General features: G+C 47.0%; 1 protein-coding gene and 1 pseudogene across 1 annotated transcript in view; both read left to right on the top strand.

The window, feature by feature from the left end:
* The window catches only part of Smarcal1 (SWI/SNF related, matrix associated, actin dependent regulator of chromatin, subfamily a like 1), a 45,364-nt gene that overhangs the window by 13,635 nt on the left and 5,122 nt on the right, over positions 1-26,607 (top strand). Inside the window, exons 8-16 of the mRNA XM_013351690.2 lie at positions 772-922; positions 2,176-2,334; positions 4,693-4,758; positions 12,779-12,919; positions 15,552-15,767; positions 19,730-19,800; positions 22,056-22,158; positions 23,645-23,827; positions 25,293-25,393. Of these exons, the coding sequence (XP_013207144.1) occupies positions 772-922; positions 2,176-2,334; positions 4,693-4,758; positions 12,779-12,919; positions 15,552-15,767; positions 19,730-19,800; positions 22,056-22,158; positions 23,645-23,827; positions 25,293-25,393 (1,191 nt within the window). The remainder of the gene's footprint in view (positions 1-771; positions 923-2,175; positions 2,335-4,692; positions 4,759-12,778; positions 12,920-15,551; positions 15,768-19,729; positions 19,801-22,055; positions 22,159-23,644; positions 23,828-25,292; positions 25,394-26,607) is intronic.
* LOC101979319 lies at positions 12,118-12,536 on the top strand (annotated as a pseudogene).

The following is a 26,607-nucleotide window of genomic DNA, read 5'->3' as shown; positions in this document are numbered from 1 at the left end:
GTTTAGGACGGTGCCAGGGCTTTCTTCCTGTTTTTCCCAGTGGTGGGTCAGGTACTGCTTACTCTGATTTCACTGCCACAGTTGGAGGCACAGCTACTGAGTGACAGAATTGAGATTCCAGTTGAGGCCCGTCTGGCTCTCCCTCATCTCCATGCTGTCAGCAAGGCCCAGCGCACTCAGGTGCTTCAAGGTGCCTGGAAGCTGCCAGCCTGTGGAAAAGCCCTTCGCGGAAGCCGAGCTCTCAGCCTCTCCCTCTCTGTCCCTTTGCCCGTAGCGTTAGTTCCTGCCGGCCCCACTCTGCTCCTGAGCATATGGAATGGGCTTTGATCCTCAGAATGCCGTATTTCTAACTCCGCTCATTTCTTTCTGTCCTTCCTGGGCATGTTTCTCAAGGGAGCGCAAACCCCTGGAGTGGGTGTTGCGTCATGGCCTCTCATGTTCCCCTGTGCTCCTGTGCTTGGCTCGGATGGAGTTTTCTCTCTGTGGCTTCACTCTTGACTCCGTAGCCTGTCGTCTTCTACATCTCCCTCCAGTGTACTTGCTGCTCTGCAGTTCTCTATCTGGTTCCCTCTTTTCCTCTTATTCTGTCTAAGTGGCTCCTGCCCTGTCCTTTCTGGGAGAAGAATCTGGCTGAGAGTGGAGCCCATTCCTGTCAGTGCTGCGGCCTGCATAGAGGGCCCCCTCAGCTCTGTGTGGTAGTGGGGTAATTAAGACAGACAGAATGGTCCTATGGACTGTGATACTCACCTTACCCTGTCTGTCTGCTTGCAGCTTTGCCATATCCAAAAGAGGCCGCCTGCTGCTTGCTGATGACATGGGCCTGGGGAAGACCATCCAAGCCATCTGTATAGCAGCCTTTTACCGGAAGGAATGGCCACTCCTGGTGGTCGTGCCTTCCTCTGTGCGCTTCACCTGGGAGCAGGTTAGATTTCTTTGCATTGGAATCACTGGGAAGGGTTTCCTTAGGGCTAGAACATCAAAATTACAGTGTAGAAGTGAGGCCTGGGATCTTTCAAGGTCTAGATGTGGGTCAAAGAGCAGCAGAAAGATGAGTCGGTCCCTGAGAACAGGGAGTCATATTATCCCCAAAGGGATGAAAGCCAAGCAGTTGCTAGCTCAGGGACCTATTGCCAGTCCCTCAGCAGATACTGTACCTCTGTGCCCTTGTAAGTAAAACCTTTCTGCACTGCACCCAATTTCTGGAATGTTCTTACTGCCGTTGTCTCTCCCAATCCTGTGACACAGCATTCAGCGATCCACTTTACAAATTAGGTCTCAAGGAGGTCAAGAGCTGTGTACTTCCTAAGGCCTTCCTTCCTGACGTCCCTGGTTTTGCTTGCTGTAGGGTGGAGTGCGTAGTACGTTTATGTTCCCAGATGACCTAACGTGGAGGCCTGATGTAAACATTGAATTTTTTTTTTTTTAAATTTTACCAAATTCAGTGAAGAAAGGCCCAGCTCATTTCCCAGGCGTGATGGCTTTGTGCTGCTGATGTGGGGAGTCAGTTTCTTCACAGGTTGACATCTCCCTGAGGTACCGGGTCAGAGCGCAGGCGACATACCTCAGCCTGCCGCTCGTGAGGTCTGGTCCTGCCACTACTTGTAGGGAGCTGTCTTTATATATCTGAGTGTGTTAGATTTCCCTCCAAAAGTCCAGAAGGAGTCAGGGAGCTGCTTATAAGCAGGACCAAGACTAGAGAACTCATGTCAGGGCGTAGTAGGCCCAGGCAAGGCCAGGGGCACCTACATGCTCAGGCTCCAATATGGAGACACCCAGTGGCCCATTTCTCCAGTGATGGACTGTAGAGGACACCAGATAGCTTTGAAAGAAACTGACATCAATGTTTCCATAGTCCTAAGTAAGCACAGTTGGTCTTTAGTGTACGGGGCTCTTGTAGGTCCTTCATAAAATTCTTCCCTAGCAGGAACTGTTGTGCTTAGCAGCTAGAGATCATAGAGAAGAAACAATAGGCACATGAGGTACCTGCTCACAGGAGAGAGTCCTGTCAGGAAACGGTGAACTAGAGGCAGGGAGAGATGACAGGGTTTGGCAGATGCGGGAGGATGTGGTGGCTACTATGTCTTCAGGGAATGTTCAACTCGCTCCCCACAAAAAATGCTGTTGGTGCGTTGGCTGGGATCATCACTTTGTTTCGCTGTCCCCTGTCATCTGCAGGCCTTTCTTCGGTGGCTACCGTCTCTGAGTCCAGAGAACATCAACGTGGTGGTGACTGGGAAGGGCCGCCTAACAGCGGGCTTGGTCAACATTGTTAGTTTTGATCTTCTTAGCAAGTTGGAAAAGCAACTAAAAACGCCCTTCAAAGTCGTCATTATTGTAAGTGACTTGGCAGAGTCCTGAAGTACTTTGTCTCTTCAGACACTCTGAAGGGAACTTGACCTCATTGGTCCTCTTTGGGTTTTGGGTAGAGGGGGCAGTAGAAAACACTGCCTTTCTCATGTAGGAATGACCTGTTCCTTTCCTGAAGCGGCTCTTATGCTTGACTAGGAGAAGCGTTTTAAACAGGTGGAACAAGTCTTTTAGAGTCTCTAGTCCATCCCTCCTGCACTGGGAGGCCAGGGATGGAGGCCAGCATGTGTGCAGCAGGGCATTCTGGGTCCCAAGGACTGCAGCCTTGTCAGCAAGGGTGACAGCCTGCATTGGTACCACCTTGTGAATGTCGTGACTCAGACATACAGCTCAGCAGTCAATAACTGTCTTCCACCTGGTGTGAAGACACGTCCCTGTCCCTGCGGAAAGAAAAGCAGGTTTTACTTGAGTCGTTTTTAAAGACGTCGTCAGCTGCTTCCAAGTTTGACAGTGCTGCTTTCAGAACCTGGCTTTCCTCTGCGTTCTCTGTACATGCCATGCGCACCTGGGCACTCTGCCCAGCCAGCTGCCGTCAATAGAACATGTGGACATGGTTTCCAGATACAAACATGGCTGGAACTCAGAGCAGGAAAGGAGAAGACATGGCTGCAGACCCCCAGGGATATTCAGTGACCACCCTATGTTCTCAGTGTGTGCAAACAGGAACACATGTTTTATCAAAGCTATTTGGGTAATGAGTCTTTGGGGGAGTCGTGTTGGGCTTTGCACGAATTCAAACGTGTCTTTGAAAGGATGGAAGCCATCTGTGGAGATGACATATTAAAGGAAATGTTCCAGGGAGGCTCTAGGGTGTAGGGACAATGGTGCCTGTCTTTCCTGACTGTGACCTTGAATTAGGTGTCTCACATAGAACCACTACTCTCCCTGGGTCCGCAAGCACTGCCTTTAACTCACCCGAGCTGACAGTACCGGCACATCCATCCTTTTCCCTTAGTTGCAGAGCTAGTGTGTTGAAGAGTCATTGACTGAAGATTTTGTGGCCTGTGGCTTCAGAATTCATTTGTTTCTGTTCCTGGCTCATTACTCAACCAGCCTCAAGATTCTGGGCAAACTGCTTGCCACCAATGTTGGTTTGCCATCAGAGGAAGGAAACAGCTTGCCACTCTGGCTTTCCTGTAGCAGGGGATGGTGTGGCGTCTCAGATACACACTCCGTAGACAAGGCTGATCTTGAGCCACTGCTTGTGCTTGTTCTGGCAGTGGTACTTTTACCCAGGGTCACAAGGCCTAATTCCCTTTCATGCCTGACCCATTTTCTGCAACTTCTCTCTATAAATGGCTTTCTCATGACTTTCATGAGGACTTACCATGAATCAGGATCATGAATATAGTACCCCAGGCATCTGGACATTTGAGGAGTCTCACACTGTCCACTGTGCTTTTGAGGCCTTTTTGTTTACCATAGCATATGATATATTTGTCTATTGTACCATATCACGGAGTGATTTGGGGGCAACGTAATAGATTCTTTCAGGGACAGAGGTAGGATCACTGCTAGCCCCTGGTACAGGGAATACTCACTGGGTGCCAGGACTGCTTTGCAGACTGCCCCTGCATTAGCTTACTTCAGATGTAGCAATCTGATATTCCAGGAACTAGCATTAGCCATTTGTGGGTAGAGAAACTAGGTAGCATAGCTCAGAGCCATTTGGCAAGCAACTGGAATATGCCAATCTAACAACTCCGTCCTGGGTAATAACTGTTCACAACAGCTGTGTCTTTAGGAAATATGGCAAATTTTGTGCTTGCTTATATACAGAGTGTATCACTATAAATCTATCAAATGCTGTACTTTAACACAGTCCCCAGAGGACAGGAATCCGTCAGTTTCTCAGTTCCCACAGTGCTTTGCACGCATGGCTGTAGTGATGTAACTGACCTACTGCCAGAGCATCTGCCATCCTTGCTACTCCGCAAAGCATGAGGGCAGGTTCCAGACTCAGAACTTGACAACGGTTCAGAACATGTAGTGGGTCTCCAGCACATCCGACTGATGCCATGCTGATGTGTTTCCACAAGGTAGCAAGCCACCTGTCAGGGTTTCAGGGTTTTGCCCATCCACATAACTAGTGGGAGGTCGGGACAAGTATTCGCCAGCTCCCTTTCTAGGTGGAAAACTGCCCTAGGGAGAGACAGGAATTTATCCAGAGCATAATAAAGAAGCTGCCCCAAGCCCGGTTCCTCCTCTAGCCTACTGCTCCATCTCCCTGAATAGCAGCAGGTTGAATACAAAGCCAGACTCTAGCTCAGGTGGCTGTCTGTGTATCAAGGACTGCCCGTTTACTCCTGTGGCTCTTTCTTTCAGGATGAATCACACTTCCTCAAAAACATTAAGACTGCCCGCTGCCGAGCAGCTGTGCCTATCCTAAAGGTAAGTGTGGCTCCAAGAGACTTTGGGGCTTGATGCGTTTGTTCAGGCATGCAGAGCTTCCTGGAAAGACAGATGGCGGTCCAGGCTGATGAGCTAGGGGAGGGCCTCAGTGCTGGCACTGGGCATCTCTTCTTGGATTATGAGCTAGTTTACATCCTGCCAAGAACCCAGTCCACATGAAGTCCCATTGAGGGTCGCAGGCTCAGATGAGAAGAGACTCTGAGTCGTCCTTTGGCTTCCTGCCAGCCTAAGAAGACCTCTAAGAGTATGTCATTAAACCACTCAGGAGAAACTGATCACTTATAGTGGCAAAGCTGCCAAGGTGTGATGTGTTATCCTAATGCAGAACCAGGCCAGGACTGTGGGCATCACAGAGACTCTCCAGCAAAGCTGAGGATTACCCGCCTCACACCGTCTGAGGCCTGTGCTTAACTAGAAGGTCTACTGTGTACATTTTTTTCTCCTGCATGTGTTCAGATCTACACCTGCCCCTGAACACATGGCTTGTTGTGTTCTGGCTTCAGGACAGGCACAAGTGGGCATGGGCACAGGGTCAGGGAGGGCAGCCATGGGCATGTAGCTCAGGGTCAGGAAGGGCAGCAGTGGGCATAAGCACAGGGTCAGGGTGGGCAGCCGTGGGCATGTAGCACAGGTCAGGGTGGGCAGCAGTGGGCATGGGCACAGGGTCAGGGTAGGCAGCCATGGGCATGTAGCTCAGGGTCAGGGTGGGTGACAGTGGGCATGGGCACAGGGTCAGGGTGGGCAGCCATGAACATGTAGCTCAGGGTCAGGGAGGGCAACAGTGGGCATAAGCACAGGGTCAGGGAGGGCAGCAGTAGGCATGGGCACAGGGTCAGGGAGGGCAGCAGTAGGCATGGGCACAGGGTCAGGGAGGGCAGCAGTGGGCATGTAACGCAGGGTCAGGGCGGGCAGCAGTGGGTATGTAACGCAGGGTCAGGGCGGGCAGCAGTGGATATGTAATGCAGGGTCAGGGCGGGCAGCAGTGGGTATGTAGCACAGGTCAGGGCGGGCAGCAGTGGATATGTAACGCAGGGTCAGGGCGGGCAGCGGTGGATATGTAACGCAAGGTCAGGGCGGGCAGCAGTGGGCATGTAGCGCAGGGTTACGTCTTGCTCTATATACAATCTGATGCAGTTCTACGCCCGCCTTTGTTCTGTGTCCTGGACCGCACTCCTCGGGTGTGTGACATCATGCCGAGTTGTGATAATTGCCTAAATGAGATGCCCGCTTAAAATCCAAGGGTTTTGTTTTTTGCTTTAAAAAAAAAATAGATGATTAAGTTTACAAAAAGTACACTATAGTAAAACAAACAACTTGTCTTTTCCTCCCATCGGTGGATCCCTGGTCTTTGCTGTCCCTCAAAGATAGCCATAGCTGTCAGAGTCAATGGTTTGCTGCTGTAAGAGCTTCATGCTAAGTGTGTTTTCTTGTGTCCTGCAGAGTATCCTACAGCTCTTGTTTAGTCATTGTTTTATTTTTCTCTTCCTTTTTGGAACAGGGCATTGTATAGCCCAGGATGGTCTTGAATTCATGATCTTTCTGCCTCTGCCTCTCTATTGCAGAGGTGTGTGCCACGATACCTAGCTGCTCCAACCTATCTAGCATTGGAGTTGACCTGCCTGGGGAGATGAGCGAGCAGGCATTAGACATTCCTCCTGAAAGGCTGGGATTGGGTGGACTGAAGAGGCACACTAGCAGCCTGAAATCTCTGCATTTATTGTATACCACTGAATGAGGAGGCGGGTTTATTGTATGCAGCTGGAAGAGAGTGGTTAGCCCGTCTCTGTAGGAAGGCTCCGTGGAGGAACATTTTCAGGTTGCAGTCATCTGGAGGAGGCAGCTAGGGTTAATAGCTTCCGAATACACTGATTTTAGCTAAAGGCCAATCCTCTTAGCAGCACTACTTGGACAAGGGGATGGCTTTGTCATTTCCCCAACCTAAACCAGGGAAGGCTTTGCCATTCCCACGGGTTTGGCACTGGGGTCCTTGACGTTCACTCAGGACTTCGTCCGTTCCCCACGCCTAGTTTTATATCAACCTCTGCTTTATATCTGTTATCTTCCCCTGGATTGTGTGCCCTGAAAATCATTGCATGTCATCCTAAATGGCTACCTCATTCTTACGCACAGCATTCTGTTTATAAACCTGCCATAATGTGTATCCTTTGTTCTCTTTGGATTTGTCCCCAAACTGAAGCTTTCATGCCCAGCGCGGCAGTGACCTTCTTTTCCCAGGATGCAGAGGCTGCATGGGCGAGAGGGGCTTCCTTACCTTACAGAGCCACAGGGGAGAGAAGATGTGCAGTGGTAGATCTCTTTTCACCCCAGTATGACAAGGAAGGGGTCCCTGTGTCCAGCCATTCTTATTTCCTTAAGTTCGTTACAGAATCAAGCTTCAGAGGGAATTATTGGAGTCTAATGTTTGGGGGGAAATAGACTGTTCTTCCAAGAAAAAACTAATCTACCACAGTACTTAATTTTAGTATTATGCTGTCTTAATAATATTTATAATACACAAGCCTTAACACTCAGAAGGGTACATTATATAACAAATATACTATGTGTTGTATTTTCACTATAGCATTAAAGCTCAGAGTGGTATATTATTCTACAACTATACTATGTATTGTATTTTCATTATAGCACCTTAGTAGTTTTAATCCATATACCATCACAGTCTTCAGTCTAACTGGTCTTAGCCAGTGGCCTCAAGTTGTAAAAATGGAGAGCAGTGATACTGGTTTAGCATGGAAGGTCGGTGTTGGCCTAGAGGGATGGCTCAGCAGTTAAGAGCACTGGCTGGTTTGCAGAAGCCTGGATTCTATTCCCAGACCCACATGGTGGCTCTGAACTTTCTGTAATGCCAGTTCTATGAGATCCAGTGCTGGCCTCTGGGAGGCACATGGTGCACAGACAAAATAAATGAAGTACGAGAGCCCTGTGTTGTAGATGAGCTTAGGGGGGTCAGTAGCGCCCTTCAGCTTCTCTGCGGTTTTCAGGCCTTCCATTCGCTCTCTGGTCATCGCTCTTACTTCCTCTTGGGGAGTGGCTGTCAGCCTGTTTTTGGTTTTGACTATGGGTATTTTGGTCACTTGACTCCAAACTAGGGTTGCCTTACTTGAAGGTTATTGATTCTGAACATTATTTGTGAAGATTCTAGAATGATTTGTGAGCTTGTTAAAACTCAGTAGCTCTCCATGTCCTGGGCATCAGGATTATGAGGGCTGGGACTCGGGCAGTGCAGCCTTGATTTTCTCTTTGATGTTACCTGCTTCTGCACACCCTATTCTGTTGCAAGGAGAGGGCTTGTTTGTCCCGGCAGCCCAGCCCCAAAATAATCACACAGGAACTGTATTAATTAAATCACTGCTTAGCCCATTAGCTCTAACTTCTTATTGGCTAACTCCTACATCTTAATTTATCCCATTTTTATTAAGTTGTGTATCACCACGTGGCAGTGGTAGATCCATGGCATCTCCCTGACTCTGCTTTTTTCCTCCCGGAATTCAGTTCCGCCTTCTCCGCCTACCTAATAAGTTTTGCCCTCTCAACAGGCCAGGGCAATTTCTTTATTCATTAACCAATGAAAGCTACATATAGACAGAAGGACCTTCTACATCACTACTCTAAATGACATGCCTTTATTTCAAGTGCTACAGAATATAACACAGGCTATAGAAATAGGACTCGGCCTGGATGGTGGTACACTCCTTTGATCCCAGTGCTTGGGAGGCAGAGGCAGGCAGATCTATTTTTGAGGATAGCCAGGACTACATAGGAAAACCCTATCCCAAAAGCCAAAAAAAAAAAAAAAAAGTTGGGAGGGTACAACTTTGGAGAACATGATTTTGATTTTCTATCCTTGGGGAGATGTTATAACCAATCAGAATAGTTCAGCAAAGCTAGTTACTGGCTCAGTTGTGGGGTTGGGGGCAAATGGAAAGGGGTAGCTCCTGGACTGTTTGCTGTATGGTCTTGTTCTTTGCTTCAAACATCCCTGGGCTCACGCTTTCAGTCTGCTTTGGCTAACTGCATAGCCTCCTCCTTGGTGCACTAGATGCACTAACTTGCTCTGCATGTGAGTATCCTGCAGGGCTTGTGATGCTCAGCTCCGAGGAACCATCCTAGACAGCCAGCTGCCCTCAGTGTCTGCTCGTCAGCTGCGTTAACTTCCCAACACCAGGCAGAGTTCTTTACATCATCTCGCTGTCTTTCCTTGGCCAGGGGAGTTGACTACACAGAGTTTAATTTAGCATTGATTTATATCATTTTATACATCTTTATTTTCCTGCGCGTGGTTTTCTCAGAGATAGACCAAGCATGACAGCTATTTTCAGGTGGGCACACACAGATCAAAGGTCTCGTGGATGACTGACAGTTTTGGGTCTGAACAGGAAGCAGGTTGCATCATTCCTTAGCTGATGAGATGCCGCTCTGATTGCTTCTCAAAGCCAGCCTTGGCCGGGCGGTGGTGGCGCACGCCTGTAATCCCAGCACTCGGGAGGCAGGGGCAGGCAGATCTCTGTGAGTTCGAGGCCAGCCTGGTCTACAAAGGGAGTTCCAGGACAGGCTCCAAAGCTACAGAGAAACCCTGTCTCGAAAAACCAGAAAAAAAAAAAGCCAGCCTTTTCCTTTTCTGCAGTGCACTCTCTGCTTTTCAGCACCCACATTCCCCCCCAAGCCCTTCTCCTATCACTTCAGTCTGGGAAATGTATGAGAGAACTGACTATTGACTCCTCCCGGGGGGAACCTGCCGCCTGGTCTGGAAGCTGGTTTAGCCCAGGCTCCATCTCCAGGCAAACACGAGCATTGGGAGCACGTTCCAGATGGACAGATGTCTCCTAGTGAAACTCTCTGTTTCCACTTTAGTTTTTTGTCTTTTACCACTTTCCTTTAAATAGGCTAAACTCACAGTCTTCTACAGACATCATTCAAGATGCCATTGTTACTTTAATGAGTCTGCATCAAACTGTGCAGGAAATCATAGCCAGAAACCTTCATTGGCAGTGGTTGAGAAGGCAGACGTGCATCTTATTTTTTTTTATTTTTATTTTTTATTTTTTTGGTTTTTCGAGACAGGGTTTCTCTGTGGTTTTGGAGCCTGTCCTGGAACTAGCTCTTGTAGACCAGGCTGGTCTCGAACTCACAGAGATCCGCCTGCCTCTGCCTCCAGAGTGCTGGGATTAAAGGCGTGCGCCACCATCGCATCTTGAGAATTGTGTCTTGTGTATTTATGAGGAATCCTCTTTCCTCCATGGTTACACCTTTGTTTTTATGATCAGCGTATCCATTTGGAAACCTACTTTCCCTTTGGGCATTTACTTTATACGGTTGCCTTGTATTACTGCCACTAGCCCAAGGTTACCATGGTTAACAAGCAGTTTCTAGGTGCTGAGCCCCACAGCAGGGTCTCCTCCAAAGCTGAGGGTATTTTACCTCTAACAGTTGTGGCTTTCCTTGTGGCACTGTCTCCTCCTGGCTCACTCTCTCTCCCGTATCCCTAAGGTCTGATCTGGGTCAGGTCTGAGTCCGGGAAGGGAAGACCCTAGAGTCCCCTGAAGCCGGGTCAGCCACCTATTTCCCTCCTGTCCATTGCTGAGCAGACTGAGCTTGGTCAGTGGCACTGGGTCCCACAATTTAAAGTTCTTAGTAATTACAAAATGAACTAGAGTTTTGAAATACAGTGAAGTTAAAAGGACATATTTTTCTTTAAAAAAAAAATTAGTGAGTAATCTCCTGCTGCACAAGCGTGGACACCTGAGTTTGAATCTGCAGCACTGGGTTTTGAGCAAAGTCAGGTGAACCCTCAGCTCATTGGCCTGACGGCTCAGCCAAATGGATAAGACCCTGTGTCAGAAAGGAAGGGAAACAGCGAGTAGAAAAGACACATGGCATGGACATTGGCCTCCGTGTACACGTCACCCATGTGCACCTCCATAACAGTGCACACACCACATGAATATGTGCACACAATATATACAGAAGCATTTCCCATTATCAGCTAGTTGTAAGCTAGGTTCTTAGCCTGTGGGTGGCAACCCCTTTAGGCAGGGGAGCAGGAAAGTGATCCTTTCACAGGGATCACACATCAGATAGATAGTCTGCATTTCAGATACTTACATTATGATTCATATAGCAGAAAAATTACAGTTATGAAATAGCAACAAAAATAATTTTATGGTTGGGCATCACCACAGCACGAGAAACTGTATTAAAGGGTCGCAGCCTTAGGAAAGTTGAGAACCACTGAGCTAGGGGCTTCTACACAGGCTGTCTCTGTCATTTACTCTTGATACTAGCAGGGTCATTATGATAAATTTAACTTGATATCAGAAGTCTGTTCTGCAGAGAATTCAGGCCTATTGGTCTCCCTGCTTTGTTCCAGCTCTGGACCCCTCATGTTTACTTCATGTTCCCTTCAACACTAACTAGCTTTCCTCTGAATTTTTCTCAGTATATAGTATACATTGATTACCTATTTTGTGCCACAGAAAGTAGGAACAGCCCAGTTCCTACTTTCTCAGCACTTTCTAGGGGAACAGAAATTACAAAGTGTGTGTGTGGGGGGGGGGTGATTTATTAGAGTGGTTTACAGACTGTGGTCCAGCTATTCCAACATTGGTTGTCTGTAAACCAATGGAAGTTCCAGGAATCCAGTAGAGAGAGTGAGAGCAAGCTTCCTTTTTCCACGTCTTATACAGGCTGCCAGCAGAAGGTGTGGCCCAGCTTAAAGGTGGATCTTCCTGCCTTTTGAAATTAGAAGTGGGTTTTCTCCTATCAAATGATTTGATTAAGATAAAGTCCATCACAGGTGTGCCTAACCATTTGGGCTTTAGGTAATTCCAGATGTAGTCACATTGACAACCAAGAATAGCCGTCACAATCTCAAGAGTTTTGCAGTCAAGCGAGGGCCATAGTAAAGATAGTTCAGGAAGTGTCAGTGCTGTGACAGCAGCTAGGAGGGACTGAAGAATTGACAGTTGACATCTGACCGCTTACATCAGCAGTGCCATTTGGATTTTACAATGCATGGTCATTTTCTCCAGCTAGAGTGCCCTGATTTAGAGATCACACAGTTCTGGAGTGAGGCTCGTTGTTAAGAACGGCCTGGAGAGAAGGCTCAGTGGTGAAGGGCACGTGCTGCTCTCCCAGGGTTGTGCTGTTCACAGCCACCTGCAACTCTGGCTGCAGTGAATCTGATGACCTTCACACACACATACATGCTCACTCACACACACTCACACGTGCACACACATACTCATACATACTCATATACATTCAAACACTTATACACACACACACACACAATTAAAATGTATATACTTGCCCTTCCTTTTCCTCTTCCGGGGACGGTGCTTAGAGGCACTCAGGATGGTCCACCGTTTGACATACCATTGTAGGCTCTCCTACAACACAGCCTCCAACAAAACTAGGCTGTCTCGAACCCCTGACAACAGGATTGTTTACCTTTACACCAAGAAGGTTGGAAAAGCACCTAAATCAGCATGCGGTGTGTGCCCGGGCCGACTCCGAGGGGTGAGTGCTGTGAGACCGAAAGTCCTCATGAGATCGTCGAAGACAAAGAAGCATGTCAGCCGGGCCTATGGTGGCTCCATGTGTGCCAAGTGTGTCCGTGACAGGATCAAACGGGCTTTCCTTATTGAGGAGCAGAAAATTGTTGTGAAAGTGTTGAAGGCACAAGCGCAGAGTCAGAAAGCGAAATAAACATGCGGCTTTTTTAATAAAGAAAAAAACAAAAAATATAAAATAAAATGTATATACTTAAAGTACATCCAGCAGTGATAGAGCCTAGGAAGTAAAAGATGAAGCTGCTGCAATCCAGGGGGCTCTGCTGCTCTTGGGGTAGGGTGTGGGGCATCCAGCCTCTGACTCATGGCAGCATTTTGGATATTTTGTATTAAGGGATCTCTCAGGGGTATGGGTCTCCATCGTTTCCTCCTCACTATACTGAGAGCATCTTTGGTTGTTTCATCCTTAGGTTGCCAAGAGAGCGATCCTGCTGTCAGGCACACCCGCCATGTCCCGGCCTGCAGAGCTCTACACACAGATCATTGCTGTCAGGCCAACGTTCTTCCCCCAGTTTCATGCCTTTGGACTGCGCTACTGTGATGCCAAGCGGGTATTCATTCTCTTGTCTCCATCGCCCCCTATTCTTTTACCTTCATGACAATTTTCTTTCTGTTCCTTGATAGGAACCAAGAAATGGGCCAGAAAACCAAATGAAAACTTCATTATAGTTTGCCTCTAACTTTGACTTTTGAGTACTTTCAAAGGCAAGATGAAATCTGTCCTTCTAAGTTTTTTTTTAAATTATTTTATTTTATTATATATATACAGTGTTCTGACTGCATGCCAGTGTGCCTGCATGCCAGAAGAGGGCACCAGATCTCTTTGTAGATGGTTGTGAGTCATCTTGTGGCTGCTGGGAATTGAACTCGTGGCCTCTGAAAGACTAGCCAGTGCTCTTAACCTCTGAGCCATCTCTCCAGCCCTGTCCTTCTAAGTTTTAACACTTGTAATGATATCTGATTCTTTGGAAAGGGTCCAGTAGTTACTGCACAGATATGTGAGACTCTGAGTGGTGCTGTCTGGGCCCAGCTTATAGCTCTTGTGCAAGGCTTGCAGCCTGGGCTGTAGGAGCAAAGTCCACACCAGAAGCAGCCCCAGAAAAGGCACCGAGGCGTGTTAGAGGGAAGCTCCCAGGCAGAGCCAAGAAAGCAGGTGAATGAGGGTTTCTGGCCTGGGAGGAAGTCATCTACAAAAAGATTATGCAGAACCTTGAAGCAGGTAGAACAGAGTGGGATTGATAGAATAGTTTTAGGCTGTCCTGGGAGGGCTTCTCTGCAAGCCTGTGCTCCTAAGTGGTGGCCCCTGACCCATAAGTCAATCCCTGAAGTGACTCCAAACCTGCCGTCTGCACAGTTCTCCAGGGTTGGGAGAGTGAGTGCTGCAGACAGGAATGTGGTGTAGTCAGGGTCACCATTTGTCAGTTCTCCCCAGCTCAGACCTTAGTAATGTGTGCTGAGGTAAACCATACATATACTGAGCCCTGTTTACATCAGAGACACTGATACTTTGGAGAAATGGCTGCAGTTACTCATGAACACTCTATGAGAAACCCCTGCTGTGTGAATTCATGATTGCTTCCCATATTTTTAAACTACTTTAAAAATAAGACATTTTGGGCTGGAGAGATGGCTCAGTGGTTAAGAGCACTGACTGCTCTTCCAGAGGTCCTGAGTTCAATTCCCAGCAACCACACGATGGCTCACAACCATCTATAATGAGACCTGGTGCCCCCTTCTGGCTTGTGGGCACACATGGAAGGAATGCTGTACACATAACAAAAAAAAAAATATTTTTAAAAAAAGGAAAAAAAAGACATTTTAAAGCATTTCCATTTACTCACAAAGTACGTATAATCTAAGTTATAGTGCTTTGCGGAGCTTAATGATGGACTAGTTAGATTGTCAGTCGTTAAGGTAGCTTCTCAGTTGTTGAATGTCTTCAGAAGTCATACATTCCATTAACACAGTCTGCAGCTTACTTTCTCCGTGACTGTTTCCAGAGTGGGTTGTTTATAAATTCCCTGTGTTGTTTTTACTTCAGTCCTCTTTGCTGCTTTCTGACTAGGACTCCTCCCTCAGCTCGCTGAGACCGTACATAGCACCCACTGGAAGGCCTGAGGTGGAGTTCATCCTTCTGACCCATCGGCCCTTCCTCTGTTCCAGAGGGGTCTGGACATTATGAGGCTCCATCCTCCAGTCTCGCTTATTCCTTCCTGCTCTCTTTCCTCACCTCAACAAACCATAGGTGTGGACAGTGTCTGTGCCTTCCTCCTGCCCTTTATTCCACCCAGCCCAGTGCATGAGACCTTGTTAGAATGTGATTAAAATCTTAACCTTCCAGCTTAAAATCTTTCAGCATTATTTTTAGCATTATTCAGTTTTAATCTATAAAGTTAAGAGGTAAGAATATTAAACTGGGGGCAAGATATCCAAGTTAATTATGATAGTCACATCTTCCCAAGTTTGTTCTAAAGTATAGCCCAGGGGGCAAGCTGTTTCCCCTCTCTGCACTAGGAGACCTCGCTAGAGAAAGCACCCTGAACCAAGCTCACTTGATACTCAGTGACTGTCTAGAGGCATCAGGGGGAGGTGAGGCAGGAAAGAACTGAGTTGGGAATCTGCAGAGCAGCAGAGACCCGTGCTCTCTGGTGTTCCGCATAGAGATCGGAAGAGTACTGGGGTAGGAAAGGACGTAACTGATGATTGGTTGGTTGATATCTGATTGATTGATTGATGTGATGGGTTCAAACCCAAGACCTTATGTACGTCAGGCAGATGCTCCACTTCTACTCATTTACACCCAGCTAGGGATTTTATTTTAGTTTCTCATATCTTCTGTAGCTATATGAGAGGGAGTAGAGTCTGAGCTCTCAAGCTATGAGCTGCTGGAGGGGACCCTGGATTCTAAAACTTTGATCTGGTTTCAGCCAGGCCAGCACAAACCTATGTTCTGGGCTTTTCGAACCCAAACATCAGTCACTTAAACTGACAGAAATGTTAGTTTCAAATGGTGGGCGACTGTGACATTGGTTTTCAGTTTATCTCATGCCTGGCTTTCCCCACATCCTTTCTATCCTCATCTGTTTCAGTTGGGGTTCATTTAGTCTTGTAAAGCCCCTTGAGTTTGTCTGAACGCAGTGCTGTCTGGAGCGCCAAGGCTGAAGTTGTCCTCTCTTTCTCCAGCTCCCTTGGGGCTGGGACTACTCGGGCTCCTCCAACCTGGGCGAGCTGAAGCTGCTGCTGGAGGAGGCCATCATGCTGCGGCGGCTCAAATCCGATGTCCTCTCCCAGCTCCCAGCCAAGCAGCGCAAGATGGTGGTGGTCAACCCTGGTCGGATCAGCACCAGAGCCAAGGCAGCTCTAGATGCAGCAGCCAAAGAGATGACCAAGAACAACACTGTGAGTGGGGCTGTGGCGTGGGTGCTTCCCCAGGTGTCCTTCCAGAAGCTGCTCTGTGCGGTCTGACATTTCAAGAAGAGCCTGACCGTGCGTGCGTGCGTGCGTGCGTGCGTGCGTGCGTGCGTGTGTGTGTGTGTGTGTGTGTGTAGGGAGCATGCGAGTATGCCAGTGTGGACCCGGGCCATGCATTCGGGTTGTCAGCGTTGGAATTCGTAAATTCGTGTTTACAGAGAGTGAAATGAGGCTCACAGATCTGAAGTTAGGTGCAGCTCTCCCACCCTATACCTTGAGTTGTGTACAAGATGCCCTGCTGGCTGGCTCTTATTTCATGCTCTTCTTCAGTGTCGTACTGTTGGAAGTGCTGGGAAGAACTCTATGCCAGCCTTATACTTTTCATTAGCAAGAAAATAAACAATCATCACAAATCATCTGGGCCCCATAGTCCCCCAAAGACAGTGAGTCACTGCTGTGATGTCAGCCTCTGAGAAGTGACAGAATGCCCCAGAATGACAAGAGATAAAATGTGCAATGTTTTCAGTATTATGTTGGGAGTAGCAAATGGGGCAGGCTAGAGGAAGCTCTGGTGAGTTGTCATACCATGTTTAATGTGTGCTTAATCACATGTAGTAACCTGAATTCCCAGAGAAAGGGAGGAATAGTCCTGTGGTAATTTTCCATTTTATGTGGACATAATGGATCATGTTCTTTTTGTTGTGGTACTGCTGGTTTGGTTTTCCTTTCGAGACAGGGTCTTGCTTATAACCCAAGCTAGTCTCCAACTTATAATCCTCCTGCCTCTGCTGATGGCTGAGATTGCAGGTGTATGCCACTATGTCCAGTTAGGGCAGTGCTCTGAAGTTATAGTTTGGTAACACAAGAGGCTCTGTCACTAAAAATCAATCTTGGTGATTTCTACAAATAAAATTCAGTGAATAGAAACTTTATTTATAAATTTTACGTACTTTTTTTGCAGGGGGTTAGAGGGGTTGTGCTGTGGATTAAACCCAGAGCCTTGCTCGTGCTGAATGTGTGCTTTACTACTGAGCTCACCCAGACCATAACTTGCTTTTGAGACAGGGCCTCACTATGTAGACCTGGCTGTCCTGGAACTCACAGAGATCCACCTGCTTCTACCTTCTAGGTGTGCCCTTACTGCCTGACCAGTGAACAAGGACAGCAAATATAATGTTACCAGGGAGACAGGCCTGCAGTAATTTAAGATTCAAAGACACAGTTTTGGTTTTGCTACTTATGGTGGTGTTTGTTGTATGTGTGAATGGAGCAAGGCCTTTAGCGTTTCTTGCTGATACCTTTGGAACAACTGTTTTAGAAATCAAGAAATCAAAACAAAAACAAAAAAACAGAGAGGGAGGAAGGGAGGGAGGGAGGGAGGAAGGGAGGGAGGGAGGGGTGTAGCAGCTTTTAAACCTGCACCATGTGCATATGGCTCTGTAAGTGTGCCGTATATTATTTCACATGCAGCCTGAAACTTTGACTTCATATCAAGCTAATAAAATAGCATTTTATTAGTAAAATTTAAGATAAGCCATGACAATTAAGAGTGCTGGGTAGTCAGCCATACAAATCCCGTCTTGGAGGGGATATTTTAATGTTTCCATAAGTAGAACAGGGTGCTGGAGATCGATAAGGGTCGTGTCAGTTACCTGGAGTTCTGCCTGCTGGTGACTGTCACCCTTGTCTTAGATACTGCAGACTTCTCACTCCCTTTTCGGAGATGATGGAAGTGAAGTCTGAGCTCAGTGAAGGGTTTCCAGCCTCCAGCCCAGAACCTGAGACCTGCCCCCTCCCACTCGGCAGTCTGATGCAAATCAAAGGCTTAGCTTCCTTCAGGAAGCAGACGCAGCAGCGGCTGGCCAGTGGAAAGTGTCTCCAGACAAACCCCGCCAGCTGTGAAACCCTGAGTCAGTGAGGTTAAACGGAGCCATGCTATCATAGTTTTAGACAAATAAGGAGACTCGAGACTCAGCAGAAGTACCCTTGTTATCATTACTTTTAGCCCCAAGCACCTCTCAGCCTACATCATGGACACTCCGGCAGGCCCTGCAGGTTTCCTGTCAAGTGCTGGTTCTTTGTCCATTCACACCTCTCCATCTAGAAGATTTATTCAGACCTTCGTATGAACAAGAGAAGGCCAAGCGGCCAGTTTATAAAATCTGTTATCATGAAAACTTTTCTCATTTTTCAGCTGGAAACGTTTCCTTAAAGGCTGAGGAAAACCAGCTATCACGGCCTTTGTCTGAAGCTGGTTTCTGATTAGCAAAGAAACAAGAAAATGAAGCCGGCCCATGCAGAGTCCCAGTGACAGCATCCTTTCTTCCTTGTCATTTAGCAAGACAAGATATCTGAGAACCGCAGTGCATCCATTTTAGTAAGAGTCTAGGAGCCTAGGAACAAAGGGTACAAGTTGTTTCAAAACCCCTTGCCCACGCTAGAAAAGAAGTGAGACCATTAATGGATAGTATGATGTCTACTCAATTTGGTAAAGTTTTTCTTTTCTTTTTAAAGATAAAACTATTGATTTCTCTCACATTAAAAAACACCAAGGCAGCCGGGCGATGGTGGCGCATGCCTTTAATCCCAGCACTCGGGAGGCAGAGGCAGGCGGATCTCTATCAGTTCGAGACCAGCCTGGTCTACAGAGCTAGTGCCAGGACAGGCTCCAAAGCCACAGAGAAACCCTGTCTCGAAAAACCAAAAAAAAAAAAAAACACCAAGGCACCAGGCGTGGTAGTTCATACCTTTAATCCCAGCACTCAGGATGCAGAGGCAGGTGGATCTCTGTGAGTTTTTAGGCCAACCTGGTCTACAAAAACTAGTCCCAGGACAGGCTTCAAGGCTACAAAGAAACCCTGTCTTGAAAAAAACAAACCAAAACAAAAAACAAACAAACAAAAAAACCACCAAGGCTATGGATGTAGGTCAGGGGTAGAGTACTTGTTTAGCATGTGCAGGTCTGTGGGTCTGATCCCCAGTTTTGCAAAAAGAATAAGAAATACAGTAGATGTTAATAATATAATAGATGTCTGCTGTGTAGAATAAAAATAAAGGTAAACACTCATAATAAGTGGGATTTATTGAATACTTGTGACTATATGTATTGGCTACTGAATTCTTACCATCAGGTTCCAAGCCCAGATATTTGAGCTCCCTAGAAACTCTACTTCTGCTGTATACTTTGAAACACACACACATATATATATATATATATATTTATATATGCCTACATGTGGTCATTCTATATAGAATATAATTTATACGCCTACATATGTTTTGTATAAAGCATATTTGTATATAACTAGATATAAATATATTATGTAATAAGAAATAATATTTTTAATTTATTAGATTTATTAATATTTTTATTCATGAGTGTTTTACCTGTATGTGCACCACATGCATACTTGATACCCAGAGGAGTCAGAAGGTAACACTGGATACACTGTAACTGGAGTTACAGATGGTTGTGAGCCATCATGTGGGTGCTGGGAACCAAGCTGGCGTACTCTGCATGAGCAACAAGTACTCTGAAAACTGCTGAGCCAATGCACCAGCCTTGCCACCACCACCCCTTATTATTTCATTCTGTATGGATGGGTGATTTGTCTACATTATTTTTGTACTACATATGAGCCTGTGGAGGCTAGAAGAGGGTGTCAGGTTCCCTGGGACTGGGGTTACAGATGCTAGGAGCCACCATGTGAGTGCTGGGAATTGAACCCGGATCATATGGAAGAGAAGTAAGTGCTCTTAACCACTGAGCCATCTCCCTAGCCTAACAGATGTATTTTAAAAGAAGAATTGGAATCATACAAACCCTTGAGTAATGGTTTTGAAATGTTCTAGAATATAGTTGCAAAAATGGGGGAGACACAAGAGTTTGGTTGGGTCCCTAATTCCAGAGCACTGAGAGTAGGTCTTTAAACTCTCATCTCTTTCCACAGAAGCAGCAGCAGAAAGAAGCCCTTATCGTCTTCTTCAACAGAACAGCAGAAGCTAAAATCCCCTGTGTCATGTAAGCCGTTGCCAGTGTTCAGCTTTTGTTACCTCTCATTTTAAAAGCAGTGATTGTGGGGTGGGATAGGAAGATGCCCCGTGAGTATGTGGACCTGAGAAAGCCAGTGGCTATGTCACCCAGCTGTGTGGCAGAGAGACAGATGCTGGCCGCTTGCTAGCCAGCCAGCCTAGCCCAGTCAGTGATCTCCGGGTTCAGTAAGAGACCTTTCCTGACTGAGGAAGACGTCTGGTTTACCCTCTGACTGCCACACACAGGCACACGTGTGCACATCACTGCATTGAACTTGAGGCAACCCTAACTGTGTCCACTTTGCCTGATGTTTTTCATTGCTCAACGGCACATGGTGTTGGAGGGATAATGGCCCAAGTGATTCATTCACATTCATAGTGAAAGCAATTCACATGTGCCAAGTGGTGCCGTACCGGCTGTGAGACTGAGAGAGAGGAACCTGCCTGGCCCTTGTGCTCTTCCCCCAGCTCCCCTGCCCAACCCACCTGTCCCTGAATTGCCCCTGCTGACCATTTGTTATGTGCTGCTGAGCGATGGAAGACAAGGGGGGCCAGTTCTTTGCCTCATGCCCTACAAACCCAGGGTCTGTGAGGGAACTTTCTTCAGCTTAGCCCCACAACCATCCATTTCCCCTAGAATTCAAATATAACCGTGAAACAAATCCTCATTTGTTGATTGGTTCATAGTGGTTTTCTTTGGTTCTTGCAATGCCAGAGCTCAAGCCCAGAGCTGTGTACAGAGTCGTCAAGCCCACTACATGGAAATGCACCCCAAGCTTAAGTCTGGCCATGTTGCCTTGTCACAATCCTGTCCAAAATGTGCAGCGCTTTGTTTCTGAACACTTTCCACTTCGGTGTATCTCACACTCTGAGCCTCAGTTGACTCTGGAGAGTGACTATTGGCCAGTTTTTAAAAGTGTAGGTACTGAGCAAATCTCATGTGAGCTTTTGGACTCAGGTCACACGTGTTTAATGAGGAAAATTAGACTGTAAATAAAAAAAAAAAAAATTTCCTCTGCCAGCTGCTTCTCTTTCTCCTTTTCGCTGCTGTCTGTTTTGTTTTACGGGCATCTTTCCGTGAGACAGACAGCAGTATTGCAGTAGCCAATGTGTCCATTCTGGTAATGAAAAGGGAACCTGAATGAGCAGAGCAGCTCAGCTATGTCAGTGTGGAGAGGCGAAGGGGTCCTTAGAAAAGCTGGGGCCAGAGGTTTTAGGAGCTAACCAAATCGATTCTGTGGCCCTGTGGTTTGTCAGTGCTGTAGCTACAAACTGTCACTTTTATCAGGGCAAATTTTATGTCTCTCAGAATAATTAGATTCTATTAATACAGTGCTTACAAACTGAAGTCTAATTTGGTACTGCAGGCAGTTGTAATTTTGTCTGAAACTAATTCTTAGATGTTTACAGGATAGTGTATTTGGCTTTCCAGACCTGCCTATATCACAGGACACTGTCCTTCCCAAAGAAGGCCTTGCTGCTCTAGGGATGACCACGGGATGGGTGAGGGCTCTTGTGTCCCCAAAAGTAAGCAATAATTATCTGTACAGATCACCTCTGCCTTTAAGACCCAAGACTTGTAGATAAAAATATGAAGTTAAGAAAAAACATAGTTGGGGCTGGAGAGATGGCCCAGTGATTAGGAGCATTGACTGTTCTTGTGGAGGACCTAGATTGGGTTCCTAGCACCCATGGGGTCCCCACAGTTGTCTATAACTCTATTTCTAGGGGATCTGACTCCCTCTTCTGACCTCTGTAGGCTCTGACACTCATGGTGAACATACATACATGTAGGCAAACACTCATGCTCATTAAATAAATAATTTTAAAAATGTGCACTGGTTCAAAGAGAAAAGTAAATGAATGGGAAGACCTCTATTAGCACAGCTGTAACTATGGGTTGGCCGTCCATGACCTCAGTAGAAGGAGAAGCCCCCTTAAATTGTCTTTTCTGTCTTCTCAGTGTTGAGCTTACAGGATTTGTGTCAAAAAAGCCTTTAACCTACTTTGGTTTGTACTGAAAACAAATTAAATTGATTGTAGCAACGAACATGAAGGCTGATGTTATTTTAGTAACCTACACAACACAAATCCTGTGTGACGTGGTGTGAACAAAGGTTGGCCCTCAGAGAGGGGAGAGAATGGGCAGGAGCAGGCAGGGACCTGGTAGGTTCCTGAAGTCACTTTTTGGTAGCTAACTGCAGTTGTATGTTTAACCTACTTTGTTATCATTGTCAAATATAGTGAATATATCCTGGACCTTTTGGAGAGTGGACGAGAGAAGTTTCTAGTGTTTGCACACCATAAGGTGGTCCTGGATGCAATTGTAAAGGAGCTTGAGAGGAAGGTAAGCCCCCTCTGACGTTCAGGGTAGAGTCTCGGCTTCTGCTGTTTGTTCTGCAGAGCACTGAGCCAGGACTGCACAGAAGTGAGGCCATGGTTTCTAGAAACCACGTGAAGGCCTTTTGAGACGTCGTCACTTGGGACCCACAGAATTCCCACAGTTGGCGTTCTAGCGTACTCCCTGCGTAAGCAGGAGTCTTGCATTACGAGTGTCTCCAGGGACTCGTCCATTCTCTGCGTTCGTAAAACAACTAACCTGCCAGGAAATGGTAGTGTGTCTGTGTGAATGTCCTCCTCACTGCTCTCCAGGTGCCTTTCATTTGCACGGCCCTGTGTCAGGCTTTCCAGTACCATTGGGTGGACCTTGGTACAGTGAGCAGAAGCTATCTGAGGAAGTCCCAAGGATGGTTGTTAGAACGAAACACCTACACCTTCACTCCCTCTTCACTTTTGCTTTAGTTTAGGACCATAAATTGTCTTTATCTTCCTTCACTACCTGCGCTTCAGTGTTTAAGGGATATAGAGTAAAGTAACACCTGTGGATCTCCCACTCCATTTGCTAAGGAAGTTTCTCTATGTTAGTTTCAAGACTTAGGGGTGTTTTTTTTTGTTTTATTTTTAAGATTTGTTTAGTTTTTAATTATGTATATGTGTGTGAGTGCCCATGAGGCCAACGGTGTCCCTGGAGGCTAGAGTTTTGTTTGAGATAGGGTTTCTCTGTGAAACAGTCATTGCTGTCCTGAAACTCGTTCGTTCTATTAACGACTCTGCCTCCTATGTGCTGGGATTCAAGGTGTGCACCACCACCGCCCAGCCTAAATGGTCTTAATGATAAAAACCCGGAGTCAGGTATTAGTTGGTGAAAGCTGAGAGATCAGAGAAGCCGAGCAGTCAGCCACTAGGGAGACCTTTTACCTCTACCAAATCTCACACCAAAGGAATGAACATGTCCTCAGACTGTCAGCATCCTCAGACTGCAACTGTCTCCTGTCTCCTCCAGCCTTATGTTCTCTCTGCTCAGCCATATCCTGTTCCCACCTCCCTAGTGCTGGAATTAAAGGCGTGGGTTCCCAAATGCTGGGATCACCTTTGTGTGAGCTCTGTTTCTCTTTTAGACAGATTCAATCTGTCTAACCCAGGGTGGCCTTGAACTAACAGAGATCCCTCTGCCTGTGTCTCCCACGTCCTGGGGTTAAATGTGTGTGCCACCACTCCCTGGCCTCTAGTGGCTTAGCTCTGCACTCTGATCTTCAGGCAGGCTTTATTTGTTAAAACACAAACAAAAGATCGCTACAGTTTCTTCTGATGGTATGTGATTAAACAATTGTGTCAGTCCAGCCTTCAGTTTTATAAAAGCAGAGCCAACCCGGGAGGCGGAGGGTTGAGGAGCGGAGTGGTTCTGTCTGTGGGCCCTACCTAGACACGAGACGAGCTGGCTCTACAGCCCGAGTGCCTTTGCAGCTCACCTCAGTTTCCCCCATTGTCTACAGAAAGTTCAGAACATCCGAATTGACGGCTCCACCCCTTCAGCAGACCGTGAGGATCTGTGCCAGCAGTTCCAGCTGTCCAGAGGGCACTCAGTGGCCGTGCTGTCCATCACTGCCGCCAATATGGGCCTCACCTTCTCCTCAGCTGATCTGGTGGTGTTTGCTGAGCTGTTCTGGAACCCAGGGGTAAGGGATCTTACTTGACTGGAATCCTCCTGGACATGCATGCTTGGGGCTGAGAAATACAAGGGCCATAAATGAATGGTAGAAGACATGTTCTTGGGGCTGGGGAGATAGTCAGTAGTTAAGAACACTAGCTATTCTTCCAGAGGACCCGGGTTCAATTCCCAGCACCCAAATGGTGGCTCAGAACCGTCTGTAACTCCAGTCCCAGGCTGTATATTCTGGCCTCTTTGGATACCAGGTACACATTATAGTGCACATACATGCACGGAATACATTCATATACATAAAGATAAATACATTTTTAAAAGATGGCATTTTCTGCCCGCGTTCCCTTGCACTGGGTCCTGTCTGTGTCTGTTCGCTCCCGTCTTTGTGCCTGCTGCTCTTCGGTCCTATTCGAGCACCGGAAGTCTGCAGGCCAGTTCTCAGGGCTTCCCCCCACCCTGGGGGACCACTGACTCTGTCTCACTGAGGGGCCGTCCTGGAAGAGTGAGCTGTGAGCAAAGGGGCACAGAGCGCCCACGTGCAGATCCAGGAATGTGCAGCTCACCCTTCAGAGGAGCTCCCCTGGGCTACCTTTGTTAACTGTCCCTGTGAGCTGTTTGCCCATGGGGGCCTCAGGGACAGTGACAACACCAGGTGTCCTTGACGTGACTGATAGCTGAGGGCTGTGGTGGCAGATCTAAGACTCATAAAATTTCTCCCAAGTCTCAGAAAAAAAAGTTATTTTCCTTCTAATTTTCTGACGTGTTGCTCTTACTGGCTACATATGAGCCACTGCTTTAATGATGGGAAGACTCCAAGGTTGAGACCTCTCATAAATCAGAGTCCTGGTTTTAGTTATTATGGGACTTAACAGCATATGAACACAAACACCCCAATCATCATGTGGTAAATATCACATCCCTTTTCTGGATGTGATATTTATTTGGAATATTATTATGTGATAGGTATTTAGAAAATAACTTATAAAATGTATCTAAGATTTTAGTGTATGATTATTTTGCTTACATGTATGTCAGTTTACCACGTGCATGCCAGGTGTCCTAGGAGGTCAGAAGAGGGCATCCCATCCCCCTGAAACTGAGTTGTATTGTAGATGGTTGTGAACCACCAGGTCCTCTGCAAGAACAATTGCTCTTAACCGCCGAGTCACCTCTGCAGCCCCCGGAAGATAACTTCATTTTTCAGAGATAAGAAGTGGTGTGTGCCATGCTTCTGCCTTTGCCCCTCAGCACACAGACTAGAGGCAGAGCCTCTGTGCATGTTTGACTCACAAGCTCTGGCATTTCTGCTGTAGATACCAGGTCCTGAGGTTTGTTTGAGTTTCTCTCAGTTTTTCATGAGGTAGGGAAATGCTTTCTAGAGGAAACTCAGTGGGGCTGGATGGCCCGATGCCCCTCACTGTGGTGGGATGGGGCTTCCTAAGGCCTTTTCTTAACTGTTTTGTTTCCTGGACACACAGGTGCTGATCCAGGCTGAGGACCGCGTACACCGCATTGGACAGACGAGCTCTGTGGGCATTCACTACCTGGTGGCAAAAGGCACCGCAGATGACTATCTTTGGTATGCCTGGGCGGGCGGCCTGGGCGGCTGAGCCGAGTGACCTAAGGGTGTGGTTTCTTTGCTTCCTCAGTACTCACACTTTTGCTGAGACCAATTAGTGATGCTTTCTGCTTCCCTTGATGCGTTTGTCTTCATCACTAGCGTTCTCTTTGGAGACTTGCAGGGTATGAGGAAAAAAACAGTAAGAATAAAGGGAGGGGACTCTTCCCACTGCTCCAAGAGGGAGAAGAACCTAGACTTCAGATGGAGTTTAATGTAAGAAACATCTGTTCCCTGCTGAGACTTCTGGCTTGTTAGGATGGGGACAGTGTTCTTTCCTCTTTCTTGATATGTGATATGATGGTCACCTCTTTCAAGAAGAAAGTGGCTCATTCTGAACCATATGGTGCTTCATGGCAGGACTGCAGTCCCTTTTTCTGTTGTTTGTTTTTTGTGGATATGGAGGATTGAGCACAGGGCCTCACATAGACTAAGCAAGGACTTTGCCTCTAAGCTTTAGCACCCAAGTCTTTTTCTTGTTCATTTTGAGATACGGTCTCACTGAGTGGCCCAAGCTGGCCTTGAAAGTCCCTCTGAGGCCCAGGAAAGTCTTAAACTTTTGATCCTTTGGCTTTGGACTTTTTTTTTCTTCCCCCTTTGGTTTTTTTTAAAATAGGGTTTCTCTGTGTTGCTGTTACTGTCCTGGAACTTACTTTGTAGACCAGGCTGGCCTTGAACTCACAGAGATCCGCCTGCCTCTGCCTCCCGAGTGTTGGGATTAAAGGTGTGCACCACTATACCCAGCTCAGCCTTGGATTCTTGTGGTGCTGAAATTACATATCTGCTCCACCAGGCGTTGTGGGTCACATTTCAACCCTTGGAATTGTGTCTGTCACCTAAGTAAAAGCTCTCCAGATTCTTTGTCAGTCCCTCACTCATCCTGATGTGAAGTCCTCCAGTGCCCACTAGTGCCCGTTCTCTGTGTTCAGCCCCGTGCATGAGACACCTGACGCTGCAGTGCAGGTTTATCTGTCTGTGAGGGATTGAGCAGACTCGCATTATTACTGTAGTGAAACAGGATTTATTTCCTAGGCCTCTTGTGCTAGAGAGGATTTTGAACCTGGTTTTATGAGCACAGATAGGATTGTTTCTGATTGGGACAGGGCAAGTATTTCAGGAAGGACTGAGAGGATGGTGTTACAGCCCCAGTCCCGTGAGGATGGTGTTACAGTCAG

This window comes from Microtus ochrogaster, linkage group LG4 (genome assembly GCF_000317375.1).
Source record: "Microtus ochrogaster isolate Prairie Vole_2 linkage group LG4, MicOch1.0, whole genome shotgun sequence".
NCBI lineage: Eukaryota > Metazoa > Chordata > Mammalia > Rodentia > Cricetidae > Microtus > Microtus ochrogaster.
Note: the sequence above shows the minus strand (reverse complement) of the source record. Positions and strands in the feature narration are given on the sequence as shown.